We start from the raw sequence: 20,753 nt of genomic DNA, 5'->3' as shown, positions 1-20,753 counted from the left end.
CATAATAAGGAAAAGTGTTGGGTTGTAACACAGGCTTGTATTCAGTGAACTTAAAGGAATATAAAGAAAGACTCATAAGTGAAGTCTTATAAGTATATACTTGACAGGTGTTGTGAAAATTTAAGAAAGTAATTTTAATATTTTATACCTTCAACTTCCCACCCATTACACAATTACAAATATAAAACTGTTGGATTCAAACTTCCTTCAGACATTATTGTTACAGAAAGAATGCAAAACAAACCAACGTATTTGATTGAATTAAGTTTTAGCTAAATTAAAAGAACATTTCTAATGATATAAGAAAAATTGAAGTAAAGATTACACTCACCTATATCTAGAAATAATTGGGAACTATGATTGATTTTTAGAAAACAATTCAAAATACTAATACAAGTTTTTAGACATTCCTAGGGATAAGCTGCAATCAGAAAATGACTGATTCTCACCTACAGAAACCAGGTTGCTATATATCTCCAACATGACATCTCTGTATAAATTCCTCTGAGAAGTATGCAGGCATTCTCATTCTTCCTTGGAGAAATTAATGGCCACGTCCTTGAAAGTCAACAGACTCTGAAAGCAAAATTGATTCCCCTTGTGATGATGGTTTGAGACCTTATATGACCCAAAGGAAAGATTATTTAACTAATGAACTTGGTGTGTTATCAGTAATCAATCTGCAATTTTCATATGTTATATATTAAAAGGAATAATGTTGTGAATTTTTAACAGAGATCAAAGTGACCAACATCTAAAATCCTCATGAAGTTTGTGCCTTTTCTCAGCGATAAATAACATCTGAAGTTGTCCTCAGTAAGAAATGAGTATCAATATTCGTTGTAATATCAGAAATCTTTCAGAGCCTTCATTGATATAGACAAGTCATACAAGAAAATAAGAGGCAAGGAAGAGTGGAAAACAAGATATAGCATAGAAATAAGAGTGATAATACAGAATTTCTTTTAGAAATATAATAAAACACAAAAACAGATTTCACACAATGAGGAGCTACAGTGAATTCTGAGTTCTATAAAGGAAGCATTTCTAGGTGGACTGTCAACCTGTTACATCCTTGTGCATACATTTACCTGAGAGCAAGCCATCTGTTGGTCCCCTTCTTTATGGATCCTTTCAAGCAGTTTATCTTAAAGTTTTACCTTACTGATACTATTCTGCGTGTAAGGCAAAAGCCCCTTCATTCCATGCTACCACACTCAGAGACTGGAAAGCAGCTTTAAAATGTCCTCAGTTCGTGACTTGTTCCACAGCAGAAATGAAAAACCATGAACTTCTACAGAGTGACCAACCGTTAGTTTTTCCTTTTCCTGCATCTGGGGAATGTGTTATTCCAGGAAATGGTGGTTATCTCTACAACCTGGATTATTGGCTTCAGCGCCTGCTTTACCCTTTGCACAGGCATTTTCAATTGAGTCTGATCATTAATTAAAACAAAACTGACAGCTGTATTTGAAATAGTGGCTTGAATCTGAGTGGTAGCTACAGCTGAAAGTATTTCTCACACTGTGCAAATAATATGCTTCCTACAGCCATGGTATAGTGGGGAAGTGATGCCTCACTACTGTCTCCAAAAATCATTCCTTTTGTTTACAAATTCCAATATCTATTTCCTCTATTTCACACTTTTGCATAGTCTCTCATGTTTATTTTGAACAGTAAATTTCATCTTTGGGATTCACTGTCAAATGCTAGGTGTATTCAAACCTAAATATGACATTCCTGCATCCAATTTAATACTTTTGGTTGTCAATGAAGACACTTCAATTCCAAGCACCTAAGTTTCTCTTGTGGAAAATTTGATTGTTTGCAAAATCCACCTAAACATGAGTACCGTTTCTTGCCAGTTCTCCTTTAGTTCATTTGTTCAAATATATACTATATGAACATATTATGTGATAATACACTGAGTTTCAAATTTATCCTTTTTTGATTACTTTGAATCTTTTAACGCATTGCATAGTATTAATACACATTTCAATTTAATATCGAATATTTCATATTATCTAATTTTTTCTTGAATTTTTCTTTATAGGATGGAAAATATCCAGAGATATTGATTTCTGCCATGGATATGAGGTTACAGAAATACAAATAGAGAGTGTTAAACGTTTCTTAACTCATTTTAATATTAGTATGGACTTTATTGATAAGTCTTTTTTATAAGTATTATTTAGATTAGAAATGATGTTATTTTACATTTCAACCCAAGTTCCCTCTCCCTTCCATTCTCCTCTCCTCCCCACTGACAAACCATACCATCCCACATCTACGCCCCAGAGAGGTTGAGGCCTTCCACGAAGGATCTTCAAAATATGTGAAGTCATTTGGGACAGGGCCTAGGCCCTCTCCTGTGTATCAAGGCTAAGAGAGTCTCCCTCCATGGGAATTGGGCTCATGGAATCCACTGGTGCATTAGGGATACATCCTGGTTCCAATGCCATAGGCCACACAGACTTCCCAATGCTCCTAGCTAACATCCATGTTCGGGAGGTCATGAGTTACCACATTCTCACGTCAGAGGTTTCTGCAGGCTTTCCCAGTGTAGTTCCCCCCTGCCTTTTTCATCTCTCCTCTGTCTCTGGAGCTAGATTCCAGAATTTTGGCTCAGTGCTTTGCTGTGCTTCTCTGCTTCTAGTACCTTCAGCTACTGAATGAAGGTTTTAGGATGGTATTTAAGGTAGTCGTCTTTCTCATTGTAGGGGAAAGGCATTTAAGGGAGCCTATCCACCACTGCTTAGGTTCCTAGTTGGAGTCATTATTTTGGATCTCTGTACAGTTCCCTAGTGCCAGATTTCTCTTAAACCTATAGTGGATCCTCTATTGATGTGTCTCTTTGCTTGTTCTCCTGTCTTCCTCTCTCCACTCAATCTGCCTGATTACTCATGTTTTCCTATCCCATCTCTTCTCCCCTGTTCTTTCTCCTAACTCCCTCCCCCTGCCTCCTGCTCTCAATTTTTTCAGGGGCTCTTGTCCTTTCTTCTTCACTGGGCAAAACTGTATGTCTTTCTTATGGTCCTCCTGGTTTTCTTGCTCTTTGGTGCTGTGAATTGTCTTTGCTCTATGTGCAATATCCATATATGAGTAAATACATACCATGTTTGTCATTCTGGGACTTATTTGGTGTTTCAGTAGCTAGCTTATTGAATTCTTTGTATATTTTAGAGATCAGCCCTCTATCTAATGTGAGGTTGTTGAATTGTTTTCCAATTCTTTGGGCTACTGCTCAGTCTTGTTGACTGTGTCTTTTGTATTTCAGAATCTTCTCAGTTTCAGGAGGTCCAAATGCCAACAGTCTTGTCTTAGAAAAAACACAAATTGAACCTGACCCAAGAACATTCTAACCCTGAACACACAATGAACAGAGGAAGCAGTCTGCATACCAGGATTTTATCTCTTATGGTTAGAATGTCCTAAGATCTATGGACTTGCCTACGCAATTGAGAAATATTCTGTACCTAAGAACACTCAACACTTGGTGCCCTAAAGACAACTGAAATGATTTATAGAACAGACATTTCAGTGACTAGAATGTGGGAAATACACTATTGCTGAAAATTAAAGTTTATGTGTGTCCCCATATGTTTTACTCTATGGACTTCCACATATGTATATGCATGGTCATCTATTAATTCAAACATTCTATGTCCATGTAAAATTGTGCAATAATCATATAGTATATGTCTTGGTTTGGATGACAATACTGCCTATAAGCTAAGGTGTAATATGAAAAAATAAATGACACAGAGACTGATATTGGGGTTCAACCTTCAAAATGAATATCAGAAAAGCAAAGCAGCTGGCCACTAGTTTCTACCTCAGGCTAAATGAGCTCATTCTGTCTCCACAGCTCTCACCAAGCCTCAAACTGTAACTTTACTTCAGCATGACAGGACAACGAATGCTCTCTGAGACATTGCTTCTGTCTTATATACTTCCCTGATGTTCGTTTTAAAGGCGTGAGCTATAATACCTTTTTAGAGTGATTTACACTTGTGTAGATCTGAGTGGCCTGGGACTCACAGAGATATGTCTGTAACCCCTCACCCAAAATCTCATATGTAGCTCCAGTGAAACTCATCATTTCACCAAATTGGACATTGGTGGTGTCTGAGAATTGGTCTGTCATGGGTTCCCTATCTAGGGTGAGCTGACATGTATTGCGGTCCCTAGGATGTTCTAGGCTCATTTTTTTCCTTGCTATTGTGAATAGGGTGGCAATAAACATAGTTGGACAACTTTCTCTTTCTAGTGTGAATGTGTGTGTGTGTGTGTGTGTGTGTGTGTTTGTGTGTGTAGTTTGTGAGAGTACATGTGTGACACAGCTTCTCTGTGGTGGTCAAATGAAAACCTTGTGTGTCCTTGTTTGTCTCTTACCAGCATCACTGGTGACCAGCTTCTGAAAATTTTCTGGTCTCTATCTAATCCAGGGGATTAAATTCATGGGGAGCCTCCCCTCTCAATTAAATTATGACTTTTAAAATATAATGGGATTGCTAGAAAGGAAACTAGAGAAGACTCTGACTAATTTCTGAGAATTTCAGAGCACAATTTTAGACAAATAGATCCTGAACCGGAAAATGATTTCTGTGAATGAACTCCTGATCTTATGGGGAAGAGAAGGGATGTTGATTAATAGCACGGATTTGGGAAATGTATTCTTGGGTACAGGCTAGTATATTAGTTGGAATTTTAAGTGAGGTGTATTTCACATGGAAATAGGGAGCTGTCAATGCTAGGTGCTGCCCATTGTGTTTTCTCTCCCTTGGGTTAGTCTTTTCTCAGGCTTAGTGTCCAATGCGAATTTTAGACGTGTGGATTCAATGAATCTCGCTTGGCCTACACTGTGTGTTGGGGTTAGCAACTGATTCACACTTCTAGGGCCCCATTTGTCATAAGCACATGCCTTGCACTAAGCAGAGTGTGTTCTTATCCCTGAATGTTCTTCCAGTACACATCAACGTGCGTGCGTGCGTGCGTGCGTGCCTGTGTGTGTGTGTGTGTGTGTGTGTGTGTGTGTGTGTGTGTGTTAGCTTTTGTAGAAAGCATTCTTGTATCCTACTCTGCTCACAAACTCACTAAGCAGATGAACTGCACTACAATCCTATGGATTCTGTCTCCACTTTGCTGCCGTTCCATATCCGGCTCTGTTTTTCAAGCATCATTGCTGCCCTGTGAGTTTAATGTTTCTGGTCATTTACTTTCAATAGTTTTCTTTCAGGACAAGTGTTCTATGACAAGTTTTAATGGGAGGCAATGATCAAACTCAAAATTTGAGGATCAGCCACATAACTTCACCTTTTGCAGGGAAGCAGGAAACCCTGAGCTACGACACAGCTTGCTGTGATTTTAGGGTGGGTCTGACCATCTTCACCACCAGATTTTTCTCCCTGTTGAGACCTATATTGCTCTACATCTACTCTTTGGTCTGTTCTATGTAATTAAATCCTAGTATAAGATATTTACTGTCAGGAAAGAGGAAATCTTCTATGAGAGAACTCTCAGTTGATTTTTCACTTTAGTTATGTGTCTCTTCTCTTTTTAATTTATACCTTTTACACATCAAACAATTGTTGACACGAACCTTTAAGGCACACGACAGATAATTATGTGACAAAGTTGAATCTTTCTGAGGATCCTCAGCTATCCATCTGGGGTCCATAAGCTCCCTCTTGTTTAGGGCAGCTGTTTCTGTGGTTTCTCCAACCTGGTCTTGACCCCTTTGCTCATCACTCCTCCCTTTCGGCAACTGGATTCTAGGAGTTCGGCTCAGTGTTTAGGTGTGGGTCTCTACTTCTGCTTCCATCAGCTACTGGATGAAGGCTCTAGGTTGGCATGTGAGCTAGTCATCAATCTCATTATAGGTGAAGGGCATTTAAGGTAACCTCTCCACTATTGCTTAGATTGTTAGGTCTTGCTGGTGCAGAATCCCTAGACTCTGGTGGTTTTATATTAGTCTTTATTTTCTGATCATATACTATCAATTTCCCATTCCTTCTTTCAGTAGGTACAGGTGGGGCCTCTCCCTCTCCTGGTGGGTATGGGTCCAAGGCTCAAATGGTTGAAGATGCTGGATAGTTTGGTCTATCTCCAAGTCTGTCTCCTAGTGGTTGTAAATGAGTCTCAGACACCAGTGTTATCAGATACTGGATGGTATCTTCTATCCCCAGTACTCTGGGAAATTCAATGGGTTGGACAGTACTATCTGCCTGGATTAGTAGCCTCTAACTAGGAGAAGGGAGGAGAGCAGGAGAAGGCCAGGCACTCATATCCACCTGTGGTTGCTTGCAGATCTAAGACTCAGAGGACAGCAGACTCTGGATGGTTTCATCTGCCCCCAGATCTCTGAAGAATTCTGTGGACAGGAAGTGACTATGTACCTGAACATGGTCCTCCAAGGAGGGGCAGGACAGGAGAAGGGCCACACTTAACTCTCTCAGTGGGTGCAGGTCCAAGTCTCCAATGGAGGCACACTTTACACAAGCCTGTGAGAAGGAGGAAACTAACATAGACATATATGGTCCCCCAGAAAAGGGGAAAGGGACAAGACCTCCTAAGCAATTTGGGAGAAAGTGGGAAGGAAGGTAGGAGAAAGAGGAGGGGAGAAGAGGAGGATGGAGCAGAACATAAGGGGTCATGAAGGTCGAGTTGGGTGAAAACACAGAAAGACAGCAAGAAAAGAGATACTTTAATAGAGGGAGCCGTTATGAACATAAGGATAAATCTCGCACTAATGAAGTCTTCAGGAATATACAAGGATGACCCCAATTAAGAATCTAAGCAACAGTGTAGAGTTTACCTTATATGTTGTTCCATTATAATGAGATTGATCACTGCATAAATGCCATCATATTTCTTTCATCCGGTACTTGATGGAAGCAGAAGCAGAGATTCACAGATAATCATTGAGCTGATTCCTGGAGTCCAGCTATAGAAATGATGTGGGATGAGCAAAGTTGTCAAGACCATGCTAGGGAAACCCACAGAAACGGTTGACCTGAACAACTGGGTGTTCACAGACCCCAGAATGCCAGCTGGATAATGAGCACAAAACCTAAACAAGGCCCCTGAGCATGGCTGTCAGTTTTGGTGGCTGCGAGAGTTCATGGGGCCTCAGTCAGGGAAATCAGTAGTTATCCCTAGTTCACGAACAGGAATTGGGTGTCCTTTCTGTTTGGAGGGACACTCTCTCAGCCTAGATACACAGGCATGGGCCTATGTCCTGCCCCAAATGATATGCAGACATTGTTGATTCCCCATGGGAGGCCTCACCCATGTTGATAGTGGATGGGGGTGGGATGGGGACTTGGTAGGACAGGTGGGAGAGGGAACTGTGATTGATACATAAAATGAGATTGTTTTCATTTACATGAAAATAATCAAAAATAAAATATATTCAGATTGTAATATGAGATGCAAAAATGTGCTTTAAAATAAAAAGCAAGATAAACCTACTACCAGAGTGCTGCACCCCATTCACCTTACTTTATTTACGTGTCTATCTCCTTGACTCTACCTCCTACAAGCCAAGTGCTGTAACATCTATCTTCTTCTAAATAACTCATCAAATTGTTTTAGTTGTATATAATTCTTTTATTTGCATATATTCATTTCCTCAAAAAGTGCATGTCTGCCCTCCTGGTTTTGCCTGAGGAGTTACATTACTAGCTTACTTTATTCATAATAACTTTTTCTATAAGAACATGTCTCCTTTTCTGCAAAGAAGAAATGGTTCTAACCTGGGGTACTCTGGTCCCTAGAAAGTGCACACCCCAAATAATCCAAGTCCTTTCCACTGGGGGAAAAAAGCTCCATCTTCTCCATGATATAGTCTAACATATAGACTTTGAGGGGAGACCATCATTCATGACTTGACCACCATTATTAACTGGCATTGACATTTGGTTTTCACTTTTAATTTAAATCTGTCTGTCTGTCTATATATTTTACGTCACTTCTGAAGTTTACCCTCTCTCATATCCCCTCAGTGCCCTTATCCCCACTGCCCTCTGTCCCCATCCAGCCTGTCCTCTTCCATTTCTGTTCAGGAAAGGTCAGGTCTCCTGTGAGTACCAACAAGACATAACAAGTTGCAGTAAGACTAAGGATCCCTCATGTATTAAGACTGGGCATGGCAATCTAGCATGAGGAGTAGGGTCCCAAAAGCCAGGAAAAGAGTTGAAAAGATACATGCAGACAGAACACTATGTATATATAACAAATAAATCTAGAAAATAATAGAAGCCAGCCCCTGTACCCACTGTTTGGAGTTCCACAAGAGGACAAAGCTACACAACTGTAATGTATATGTAGAGTGCTTAATAATTAACCCATCAACAAACTATGGGTGCCATCCTGTTCAGAGAGTCTGTATCTGCATTTTAAGTTTAGTTTCATTCAGGTACCTTTATTTTTATTAATATTTGCCCAGTCTACAAAACAGGATTATTTTATTTATTTATGTTTGCATTAATCAGAGCGTTTTTAAAAGTTACTCTCATATAAATCTTAGCCTCTTACTTAATGCATTATCTGTGAGCTTTCTCTGGCCATTGCAGATCTTGTCACTTGGTACTCTAGCTTGAAAATATCTGTTTTTTATATTTGTTTTTTATTGTGATCAGTAGTGTTCATCTTTTTTAAAAATTTGTTTTAATTTGTCTTATCTTATTAGTATATCTTATTTTCATAAAAGACAATTTGGATGTGAATATGCTGTAAGAGGGAAGGTTGCAACATGCTACCAGCAGAATCAAATGAGAAAACCAATTTGCATGTCCAGATATCAGAAAGTATTTTTATTTATATCCAGCATTATAAATGCCATGGAGTGTCCATCGATGAATAGATCCCATCTCAGCATAATAAAACCTGAATACTATAAATCTCCAGTCAAGGGCTAGGACATAAGGATCTTATAAGGCATAGGCACACCATTACAGATCACCTCCAGTTATGTTTAAACTTTAAAAGTGCTTTCTGTATAGTACTATAATTGAGTAATGACTTGTAAACACAATTCATTTCCATTTGACCCACATTTATAAAAGGAATAGTTAGGAGGGAGAGAGTGAGCAGAATAAAATTAAGACAACAGTGGTCTTGAGTTGAAGGATTTGTTCTCAATGGCAATGAGAGAGGCTCATGTTTCAAGAGTATGTATTCATGACAAGAGGAGTTGTAAATTACTAAAATTGAACCAAAAAGCATTGGGAGTGGAACAGAGAGGATAGAGGGGATCATCTAAAATATTTGATTTGGAAGGAGTCATAGAACAAGAGTACCGTAGAAGCAGAGACCAGGCTGCCCTCGAACTCACAGAGATCTGCCTGCCTCTGCCTCCCAAGTGCTAGGATTAAAGGCGTGTGCCACCAATGCCTGGCTTTCATATGATGGTTTTATCTTACTATATTTTAATTTGTTATGTTTTTATCTGGTCTGAGAATCCTATTGCTTCCAAATGACTGAAAGGGAGTAGATCTACAAGGAAAGGGAGTGGGGAGACTTTTCAAGGGAGATGAAGTGTAATCAGGCTATGTTGTTTAAGAGTAGATTCTACTTTCAATAATATGTTCAAAAAAGGAAACCAAAGATTTTCTGGCATCTATTATGACAATCATGCTATTTCTGTCATTTAGACTTACTTCATAATGATTTACATTTATTGCTAGCTCTATGTGGAACCACACCGGTATCTTTGAAAAACATGTGATGATGTTTCATTTTCAACTAATATCAGTTTATTTTAATGAACTCACAACTAAAAGCATTACTAGGCAACAATGAAATAGTTAATCATAGAAATAATTGGCCAGGCCAAAATACTGTACATTTCACTAAACTTCAGTGTAGTTTGAACAGCCCTGGTGAAGCCATACAGTTTTGCTTATGTTTTTACCTTGTCACTAGCCATTACATTTTATGTAGCAGAAATAACGGGAAAAATGACTGTCAAAATAGAAAAATAATTAACTTATATCCTTTTTCATAAACATGCATCTTTTTATCTGTTCCTCACTTAGTACTACCTTTATTGGTCTCCTTTCCAAATTTGATATTGAAGTTATTATACTGACACCCATTTGATTATATAATTGTAGGTATTATTGTATAATATTTTCATATGATGGGAATCATGTGACGTTTTAATCTCATACTGAGTTTATGTGACCTGGGTTAAAGTTACCCCTTATACATCCAAAAATTTGCTGACAATTACCTGTCATCATGTCTTCATGTTGTCAAATGATAATCCATTTTGCATATAGACACATTTTAATTGTCACTGTATCTGTTTACGGGTATATAAGTGGCTTCTATTTTCTGTCTTATAGTACATAAGCAGCAATGAAAATGGGTGTGCAAATGTCTCCAGTGTATGATATGGAGTTCTAGGTGGATACACACAAAGATGGAATACCCGGGTCAAATTGTGATTCCATTTTCAGGTGTTTTTGAAAAGCCACAACTGATTTCTATAATGGCTATGCTAAATTCCTTTTAACTCTTTAGTGAAGATAGCATTACACTGATGACAAACCATATAAAGACCACATCAGCGAAGAATATATACAAATCAATATCCCTGCTGATGCTGGTCCTTATAAAATAATATCAAAATATGTTCAGAATAATACCAAAATTATTTTTCATTTTGAGTTGATTTTATAAATGGTGAAAGATAATAATCCAGTTTTTTTTCTGGCATTCATGTGGGGTAAAGCAGTTGTCATGGGAAGAGGGCCTTCTGACAAACAAGTTCATTGCCAGTCACTATTTCAGTATCCATGCAATTAGAATATACTGCACAGAGCTGTCTATGAAGATAACAAGGATTGAAGATCACCTAACAGATTGAAAGCTACAAGAATGGCAGTTTTATCGACAGCATTTTTCTGGATCCTTTGCACATCAGGTGGGCAGAGTAAAGACTCTAACAGCTTCATGTTGAGTAGTTCTATAGGCATCACAAGATGGGATTGGCTCATGAAGACTGCTGAATCAACCAGCTGACAAAGATTTCATATTCATTTCAGCTAACCTTAAAAAGACAACCTGCTAACTACTTTACATTCTGTACTGGCAATTTGAGAGTGACTGGTGAGTAAACAATTTGATACTGAGAAAAATATATTATTTTCATAGTTAAAATGAGATTAAATTATTCATATTTGTTATAGAGACCAAACAAAGCTTGGATACCATAGAATAACGATATATGAGAACAAAGGGTAAAAATGATGGAAAACAGAGAGAAGCTATTCGATTGGTGTTCACCAGCCCCCAATTAGATTATATAAAAAATAATGTAGCCTCTTAAGATGGAGGAGAGAGTATGAAAAGCCAGAAAGGTAGACACAAGGATCAGAATGTTCTGGGTGACTCTGGATTCAGTAGATTTTCTACTGGAACCATGAGTGCGGCAGATGTTTTGAACGCTCTGCTTGTGTCTGTACAGAATAAAAATCATGAAGCCACTGGACCACACCAAGAGCACAGAAATGAAGACTTCAGGGAAAACCACCAATGCTGCATAGAGTGAAGGGCCAATTCCATCCCACCATACAATGGAGCAGTAACCTAAATCTCGTTTTCTTGTCACATTTTTGCTGCCCGAATTAACAAACGAATATGGAAAAATCAACATGAACAGGATCCAAATGAGGGAGACGTTATAGCCAGTGATCTTCTCAACTTTGACTTTATGATGCTTCCAACATGATTTCCTGGGGCTAATGTTCAAAGCCTGGAAGACACTCAAGAGGCAGGGGGTACCAATAGACACACTCCTACCAACTGTCATGATCTGACCTCAGAAACACTAAGGAGAAGTAACTAACCCATAAACATGTTTATAGGCAAAGTGGATGCATTATGGACATGAAAGTGTATAGTACAGCACAAAGACAGTCAAGTAAGTCTGTGATCACAAAGCCATGAGAGATGGTCTTAAACAAATTCACTTCTTAAACACAGTTTATGTTCCTAACATAAAAATTCAATTTGTTGTTATGTCACTGTACTCTTTTTGCTGTAAGCTCTCATTTAAGAGGACTACAGAGATGGCTCCGTGGTATAGAACCTTGCTGCTGTTGTAGACTGCCACACTTGTTGGCTCAAAATTACTTGCACTCCAGTTTCGGTGGGGACTGACACACTCTTATGGCCACTGTAGGCACTGAATTCCATAAAGCATACATATACATTCAGGCAAAACATTCATTTACACAAAATAAAATAGAATACATATAAATATATTATATACATTATATATTATATATACATTATATACATATACATAATTGAGATATGTAATTGTGATATAACTATAAAGTGGATTAAAATTAGCTCAGTGGTAGTGTCCAGGCCAGCTGTGTGCATGGCCCTAAGTTCTATTGGCAAAAAAATAAGTAATCAGGATTTAATGTCCTAAGATTCTGCTCAAAATTGGAGTGAGAGCAATACAAGAGAGAAACCATTGATGGAAATCTAAGGTAAAAATTGTTTGGAGGAACACAGAGAGGAAGCACAAGAATGATCCCATTACTAAGGTGTGACTGAAAAAATATAAGTGTTGTTAACCATGTGTGAGTCCCTGTTGGTTCTTACTGTAATATAAATCCCAAACTGAGGGTGACTGTGGATAACATCAGGATAATGCAGGCCCCCTGTGAGGGTGCCGAAGGACTAAGTAATAAGTCAATATGAAAATTCACAATACCCTCATACTGTGTTGATTATCTATGAAATATTTACATTCTGTCTGTCATTGCACAATAGTTACACTCCACCATACCTTCCCTGTTACTTTTTCAAGTTCAAGAGGGAGAGTTTTCAAAGCAGTCATTTTACCACTGCCTAGTCAGTATAGACAGAGTTACTCCTGGTCTATAACCAGATGATTAAAATAGTATCTCATAATAATGACTTTTTTTCACTGCAGCAACATATTCAAATCCTGCATTTTCCCAGGCTTGTGTGCTTTTTCTATTTCCAATTTAATGCCCAATTTGGACATTAAATCCTATGTTAACCAGATTAATAAGACTTCAAAATAATGAACAAATGATGAAAGGTTGTCTGAATGATCACATTGACTTACTGCAGCAGCCCTTCAGCACCCTAACAGATGGCTTGCATTCTCTGGTATACCCACAGTCACCTTCAGTGGGGATTATAATACACTAAGAACCAACAAGTTGCGGCACAAGGTTTGAACACTTCTATAATCCTCAGTCACCACTTGGTAATGGAATTAGTCTCCTGCCTTTTCTCTATGTTCCACAGATCTGTGCTACCTCAGATTCCCATAATTGGACATGAGCTCTTATCCACTTCTCTCCCATTGACTGACTCTTCTGCTCCAAGTGAAATGCAAAGTACTCACCAGGCTTCATGCATCTGTAGGATGGTGCTGTCATTCTGCAGATCCTGACTCTTAAAAAGGAGTTGTAATAGTGGCAGCTGAAACCTGAGTTAGAGTTCTGTGACCTCCCCCCCTCCAGAATTGCAATTTTCATTTCACCTGCAGTGGCAATGACAGTGTTTGCTTTGGGCGACAAAAATAATTTATGAGACTTTCCCCATTGCTCATTAGCACACATACATAAGTGATTCTTTGAAAAGCTCCACAGAGACAAAGGCTTTGAGTTTTCAGAATCCATTGAAGACTGAATAAATCTCCGGTGGGAGGTGATGTCAATTTCAAAAAATTGGAAACGAAGTGTGTCTTTAGTTCTTTAAAAGTGAAAAATTATCACATTTTGTAATTAGTATTTTTCTTTGAGTACTTCATAGATCATATGCGTTTCAGTTCAGTGCAAGTCCATTATTTCCTTTCTAATTTCTTTTCATGCCCTCCAAACACTATTATCTGTAAATATCATGTGATCAAAATCAAACAATCTCTGAGTCTACTTTCTAAATCTAGAAAGTGTCTAATTCAGTGGACACTATGGAAGCATTCTTACAAGTTAAAGGCTGAATTCTTAAAGAAATCTGACTTTTTCTCCCAGTAGCCATCTGTAGTCAACTGCTATTGAGCTAGGAGCGCCATTTCCGGACCCCCTTCACTCTTCTGTGATTTTGTCTATCTTAATTTTGTGAATAATGTCCTAATAAGTACTTCATATTTATAAGTGCTCTGTTTTATCTGGGCAAATCCTGTTTCCTTTTCATCATATGATACCTCCGGTTATGGTTCATACACACATTCTGATTGTTCTTAAATGGTGATCCCTGGGTGTTTGGAGGTAGAGGTGTGGTAGAGATGTTCCATTTGAAGGTGAAACTTCCAGAGCATCTTATTCTCAGCACCTATGAGAATTATGGGCCTGCACATTTTAATCATTGAGTGAAAAAATAAGCATGTCTGGTGAGTGTTTAGAGATACGTTAATCTTATATATGAGGATGAAATCATAGAAAACAGTTTATTACTATTATCCAATTAGCAGAAAAATAGTATTATGTTCTTTCCCAGGGTATACGGACTCTCTAGCCACATGATTTGGCTCTGAGAATAGTGCCATGCACATGTTTTAATCTTATGATGTGGACTTTCATTGCTATCATGAAATGTTTGTTTATTCCCATGATGTTCTCGAAATTATTGCACCAGTTTTGTTGCAGATATAGCTCTCAGGGTTCACACATGGATAAGATTAATCTTTACTTCCAGAACTATGAAATCTATTCACTAGGGAAGAAGATTCTAGTTGTCTGCAGGCTTGATTCCTCAAGGTCTATGACTGAAATATATGGTATCCTAAGAAAAGGGACTTTCCATTTAAGGAACACAGAGCCCTAAACACTATAGAATATTGAAACTGTTCAACTTATTTATGAACTGTCAAATAACTATTTTTCTCCGTTTTCTACTACTCAGCAGGAAAATAGTCAAATCTGAGAACATCTAATGAAGTAGGAGTAAAAGGAAAAGCATGACATTACAAGTAGAAAAGACAGTATTAAAATACTTAGCATCATGTAGTATAAACTAATTATATAAAAGATGGCATGAAAATATTCTGGGAAAGAGAAAAAAGTGGATTCTGTCATGAAACATTCAATTTAAATTTATATATTTATCTCATTTATTTTTTAAATTTAAGTATATTTAAATCAGTTCCCCCTTTCTCTTTATATGTGCAGCACATGATTTTTTTTCAGATTAATGTCCTATGTTTCTTTATATGCTGTTTTACCCCCACACACACACACACACTTAAATATACAAATACAACTACATATTCCATATAGTGTTATTTTTATGCATATGAAGTATTTGATGCCCATTAAGAGGTTCTTCCCTGGGGAAGACTATTTTTCCCAATCTTAGCATTCACTGGTTGTCTGCAGTCTTTTGTCTATCATTGACAATTCATGGGAGTCAGACCTTCCATGTTATCATGTCTATAATTATCATCCTTCAGGATTTTGTTGTCAAGTAGCTTTGAGGTAAAAAGCCCAAGAATACATTATAGTGTTTTACAAAGACAAATAGTTGAATGAGGAATATTTTTAAGTTCAGGAAACAGGAACAAAACAGCCCACTTATTATTAGCTGAGGTGCCTTTCTTGCTAAGATTGATGATCATAGGTGATGATCAATTTCTTATACGCATTTATTCCCTCAGTCTACTGATATATGAAACCTTTAATTAGTGGTTATGCACACTAATGATTTAAAGTAGAGATTACTGATTCTTATAATGACATTGATGACCACCTTAAATGCCATCATACATCCTAAACCAATTGCTGATGGAAACAGAAGCAGAGATTCATAGCAAAACACTGAGCCAAGCTCCTGGAATCCAGTTGCAGAGAGGGAGGACTAATGAGCAAAGGGATCAAGACCATGCTGGGAAAACTCACAGAAACAGCTGACCTTAACAAATGGGAGACAAAACACCCAAGTCTGATAATTGGAGTACCTGCATAGGACCAAACCAGGTTCCCTGAAGATTGGTGTCAGCTGGAGGCCCTGAGCAGTCTATGGGACCTCTGGTTGAGGAACCAGCATTCATCCCTAGAGCACGAATGGACTTTGGGAGTCCAGTCCCTAAGGTGGGATACTCTCTATGCCTAGACACACGGGGGGGGGCATAGGCCCTTCCCCAAAGGATGTGTCCGACATTGATGATCCCCAATAGGAGGTCTCACCCTCCATGAGGAGTGGATAAGGGTTGGGATGGGGGGATTGGTCGGAGGAGTGGGTGGATGGGAGGGAGATGGAATTGGGGATGGTATGTCAAATAAGATGGTTATTAATTATAACAAAATTATTTTTGAAAAGCTAAAATACATTAAGTCAAATAGCTCACATCATTATTCATAGTTTGAAAACATAAGTATGTCTCTAAAAGCAATAACGAACTCATTGTTTACCTCCACCTCTTTAACTCAGCTTAGATCTACTAAATTAGAGAATTTCAGAAATGGTTAAGATTGTGATTTCTAGGAAAGGTAAAAGTATTTTCTGAAAAGCTGTTGATCCTACTAATAACTAAGGTTTTGATTGTTCATTCATTCATTCATTCATTCATTGTCATAGGCCCTTGTATCACATACTGGCCTTGAAACCAATATGCAGCTGAGAATTGCCTAGATATTCTGATTCTCATGCCATCAAGCATGTATGCTACCCTTTTATGAATCAAGTCCAAGGCCTGATTGTTGTGTAGACATTCTACTAGTCAGGTTATAATAGGCATAGATTAGTATTAGATCACTTAAAATTAAAAAATATAAATATCAGTTATTTTCTTGTATGCCAGTTATAACTAATTGAAAAATATTTTAACATGAAGACATCACTAACATTGATGACAAAAATGGAAAAAAATGTAATAAACTTAACAAGAAATATGAAATGTGAAATTAGGCAAGTATAGAAGCAGAAACCTGTGGTTCCAGCAATCAGGAGGCAGAGTTAGGACAACAAGGACCTCAAGGTCAGCCTCAATTTTATAGTGAATTTAAGACAAGCCTGGACTGCAAGAGACCTAGTACCAAGGCAATAAATAAGTAAATATGATATTTAAAACCACAACATATTTGGTCTTTCCAGATGATCCTAGCCTATATCACACACATGAATTGCTAAAAGGCACACAATTGGGCACAACCATACTTCACACCTGTTGCTCCAAGCCATGTGGTTTTCTGAGCAAAGAAAAAGGTATGCAACACAGTCACTGAAGTCATAGAACTGTAAATCAAATATCAAGTCAAAATGGACCTGAGACCAGCAGAAACTTTTTGCTGCTGGGAATCTCAGTGACTCTCTTACTGAGCCCAGCCTTTAGATTAATTGTAGGGAGCTGCAGAAAACTGCACCCAAAAGATGGCGCCGGTTTCCTCCCTCCACCAGCCCGACGGCGAGTGCTCTCTGTGGTAAACAACTCCAAATTAGGCAAAGGTCATGTATCCTCTTAATTCTGCTTGGAGACAACCTATCCTGGTGCCAGGTAGGGTTAGGTGATTGGTAGATGTAGACTATATCAGGCCCCGTCTCCCTCGGCCCGGGGCCGCCGCCGCCATTATACATTGTACAAAGCAAAGAGGTTCCCGATTAAACTGTATTTGAAGAAGATTCCTCGGTGTGGCGTCTTTCTTGCTGGTCAAGGGTGGCCCATATGTACAGGGAATCAGAGCTTCTCACAGTCGGGGGTAAGTTCCCAAGGTAAGTGGAACTGTAAAGTCCGCGGTGAATGCGGAGATAGGTCTCCGGTAAAGGAGCACCAAAGAACTCAGGAAAGAGCGATAAAGTCTCCGATAAAGGAGCAACAAAGCCCTCGGGAAAGAGGCGGTAAAGTCTCCGGAAAGGAGCAACACTGTTCGCGACAAAAGCAAACCGAAAGTAAAAAACCTCGCTTCTGCTTTAATTTGCAGAGTGAGAGTAAGTTAATGGACCCCGCTATTATAGTGGTGATTTGGCTGCCTTTTAACATGGCAGTGTGGGCTTTTATTTTCTGGTGGTGTTATCCGACTTGCAGTGAGAAAACAAAGGAGAAACAGAAAAGGGATAAGAAGCGAGTTTATCCTTCTCTAGGAAGGTTGAGAAAGGAGTTAAAAGAACCAGGAGAGGATTCAGAATCAGAGCAGGATATATGTGAGGATGAGGACACCATGGAGGAAGAGGAGGAAGATATTATTGAGCTCATGGAAAAACATTCATTAAAAGTATCAGAAAAACAGTGTCCTAAAATGGTGACTGTAAAGCAAGGGCACCGCCCTACCACTCCTCCCCCCTACTGCTCGAAAGAGGAAGTAGGAGGTCCTGGTTGCTCCACCTTCTGTCCGGAAGTGTGGCGTACGGTTCGCACTGAGCTTCAGGTTACTCAACCACTGGCTTATCCAGTTTTTACAGACGGTAACCAACAGAGATATCATGAACCAATTGACTTTAAAATAGTCAAAGCTCTGGCAGAATCGGTACGCACCTATGGGGTGACGGCAGCTTTTACAATTGCTCAGGTAGAAGCGCTCGGTCTACTGTATGACACCCAGTGATTGGACAAATTTGGTAAAAGCTTGCTTATCACCAGGACAATATTTAGATTGGAGAGCTTTTCAAATTGAGTTTGCCAATGATCAAGGTGCGATTAATCGCGCAGCTGGTGATCAATATTGGGATGTGGACATGCTTCTTGGTCAAGGACGTTTTGCACAGCAACAAACAGGATATCCTCCTCAAGTGTATGATCAGATTAATCAAATAGCCATTAGGGCTTGGAGGTCTCTGCCTAACAAAGGTGAGGTCAGTGGAAATCTTACAAAGATATTACAAGGTCCTATGGAACCCTTTTCAGACTTTGTGGCAAGAATGGTAGAAGCTGCAGGAAGAGTGTTTGGGGATCCAGATACTGCTATGCCTTTGATCAAACAGCTGATTTATGAACAGTGTACAGAAGAGTGCAGAGCTGCAATAACTCCATATAAGGGTAAAGGCCTTGAAGTCTGGATGAAATTCTGTAGGGAGTTAGGGGGTCCGCTGACTAATGCTGGCCTAGCAGCTGCTGTGATGCAATTAACTAAGAAAGGTGGAGGTTAAGGAGCTTGCTTTAAATGCGGCAAGCAAGGGCATTTGAAAAAGCAATGCCCCGAGGGAGGAAACACTAAAATCAATAACTTTGCTCTGCGCCCTAAGCAACCTGGCTTATGTCCTAGATGTAGAAAAGGAAATCATTGGGCTAAGGATTGTAGATCAGTAAAAGACATCAGTGGACAGCCTCTTGTTCAGGGGTATGGAGGAGCCCATCCAAAAAACGGACGACGGGGCCCACGACCCCAGGGCCCACAAATATATGGGGCCATGGAGGATCAGAACCAGGAGCAGAGTCCCGAAACCTGGCCCTCTCTTCGTCATCCGAGGGACCGAGGAGAGCCACTACAGGCTCCGCGGGGCTGGACTTACGCTCCACCACCAGACTCATATTAACTCCCAGAATGGGGGTCCAGCTTGTTGACACTGATTTTAAGGGACCCCCTGAGCCTGGCACAGTAGGTTTGCTTATAGGAAGATCATCTGCAGCGTTGAAAGGCTTACGAGTACATCCTGGAGTTATAGATCCTGATTACATGGGTGTAGTAAAGATCATGGTAGAATCTCCTAGAGGGATTACAGCCATTTCTCCTGGAGACAGGATAGCACAGCTACTGCTTTTGCCAAGTTTGCATGACAAGTTTCCAGCACAAGCCAGAGAGAGAGGAGAGGGAAACTTTGGTTCCACTGGATCAAACTTAACTTTCCTAGCTTTAGATCTTGATCAACGTCCAACCCTTGAGTTAATAGTGAATGGTAAGAAAATCTTAGGCTTACTAGATTCTGGAGCTGATAAGAGCATCATAGCCACTAAAGATTGGCCCTCTGGCTGGCCTATACAGGTTTCTTCTCAAACTTTACAAGGTTTAGGCTATGCTAAGGCTCCTGATACGAGTGCTAGACAATTGCCTTGGAAAGATCAGGAAGGGCATTCAGGGACCATGCAACCTTATGTGTTAGACTTACCAATTTCATTATGGGGAAGAGATTTGTTAAAGGATATGGGTTTTAAACTCACAAATGAATACTCAGAAACATCTCAAGGTATCATGAAACGAATGGGATACATCCCAGGCCGAGGCCTCGGGAAACATCTGTAGGGTCGTGCCAGTCCTATTATCCCACAACCAAGACCAAAGAATCTAGGTCTGGGTTTTTCCTAGGGGCCACTGAGGGAGGTATTCCTATTACCTGGAAAACAGAGGAGCCGGTATGGGTTCCTCAGTGGCCACTTTCCTCTGAAAAACTGGAAGCTGCTAAGACTCTAGTGCAGGAGCAGCTGGATCTGGGGCATATAAAAGCCTCTGTATCTCCATGGAATACTCCTATTTTTGTCATTAAGAAAAAATCTGGTAAATGGAGATTGCTTCACGATCTTAGAGCTATTAATCAGCAGATGCAAATTATGAGCCCTGTACAACGTGGTCTTCAGGCAATCTCACTGTGGATAGTTGGGATAAGCTTGGAAAAGATCTAGATTTTGTCTGGGCACAGGGAACGCTGAAGCCAGGGACAAGGCCTATTTGGAAAATGGTTCGCAGCTGTCTAGAGGATCAAAGATGCCGCAAGGCTGTAGAAGAGGGGCAGGAGACATTAGAACAGCTGAAGGAAATAAATAGATGCAAGTCATGGGGCCTGTGCAGCGTGGTTTACCATTGCTGTCAGCCCTACCCAATCATGAAGAA

General features: G+C 39.4%; 1 protein-coding gene and 1 pseudogene across 1 annotated transcript in view; one reads left to right on the top strand and one right to left on the bottom strand.

Moving 5' to 3' along the window:
* Positions 1-19,459, bottom strand: part of LOC118239345 (zinc finger protein 664-like) — a 25,546-nt gene extending 6,087 nt beyond the window's left edge. The window contains exons 1-4 of the mRNA XM_035449455.1: positions 19,374-19,459; positions 17,686-17,857; positions 12,628-12,705; positions 10,865-11,027 (exon numbers count right to left, since the gene is read on the bottom strand). Of these exons, the coding sequence (XP_035305346.1) occupies positions 10,865-11,027; positions 12,628-12,705; positions 17,686-17,857; positions 19,374-19,459 (499 nt within the window). The remainder of the gene's footprint in view (positions 1-10,864; positions 11,028-12,627; positions 12,706-17,685; positions 17,858-19,373) is intronic.
* LOC113839003 overlaps positions 1-20,753 on the top strand; it is a 141,975-nt pseudogene that overhangs the window by 58,796 nt on the left and 62,426 nt on the right.

Source organism: Cricetulus griseus, chromosome 9, assembly GCF_003668045.3.
Source record: "Cricetulus griseus strain 17A/GY chromosome 9, alternate assembly CriGri-PICRH-1.0, whole genome shotgun sequence".
Classification (NCBI taxonomy): domain Eukaryota; kingdom Metazoa; phylum Chordata; class Mammalia; order Rodentia; family Cricetidae; genus Cricetulus; species Cricetulus griseus.
Note: the sequence above shows the minus strand (reverse complement) of the source record. Positions and strands in the feature narration are given on the sequence as shown.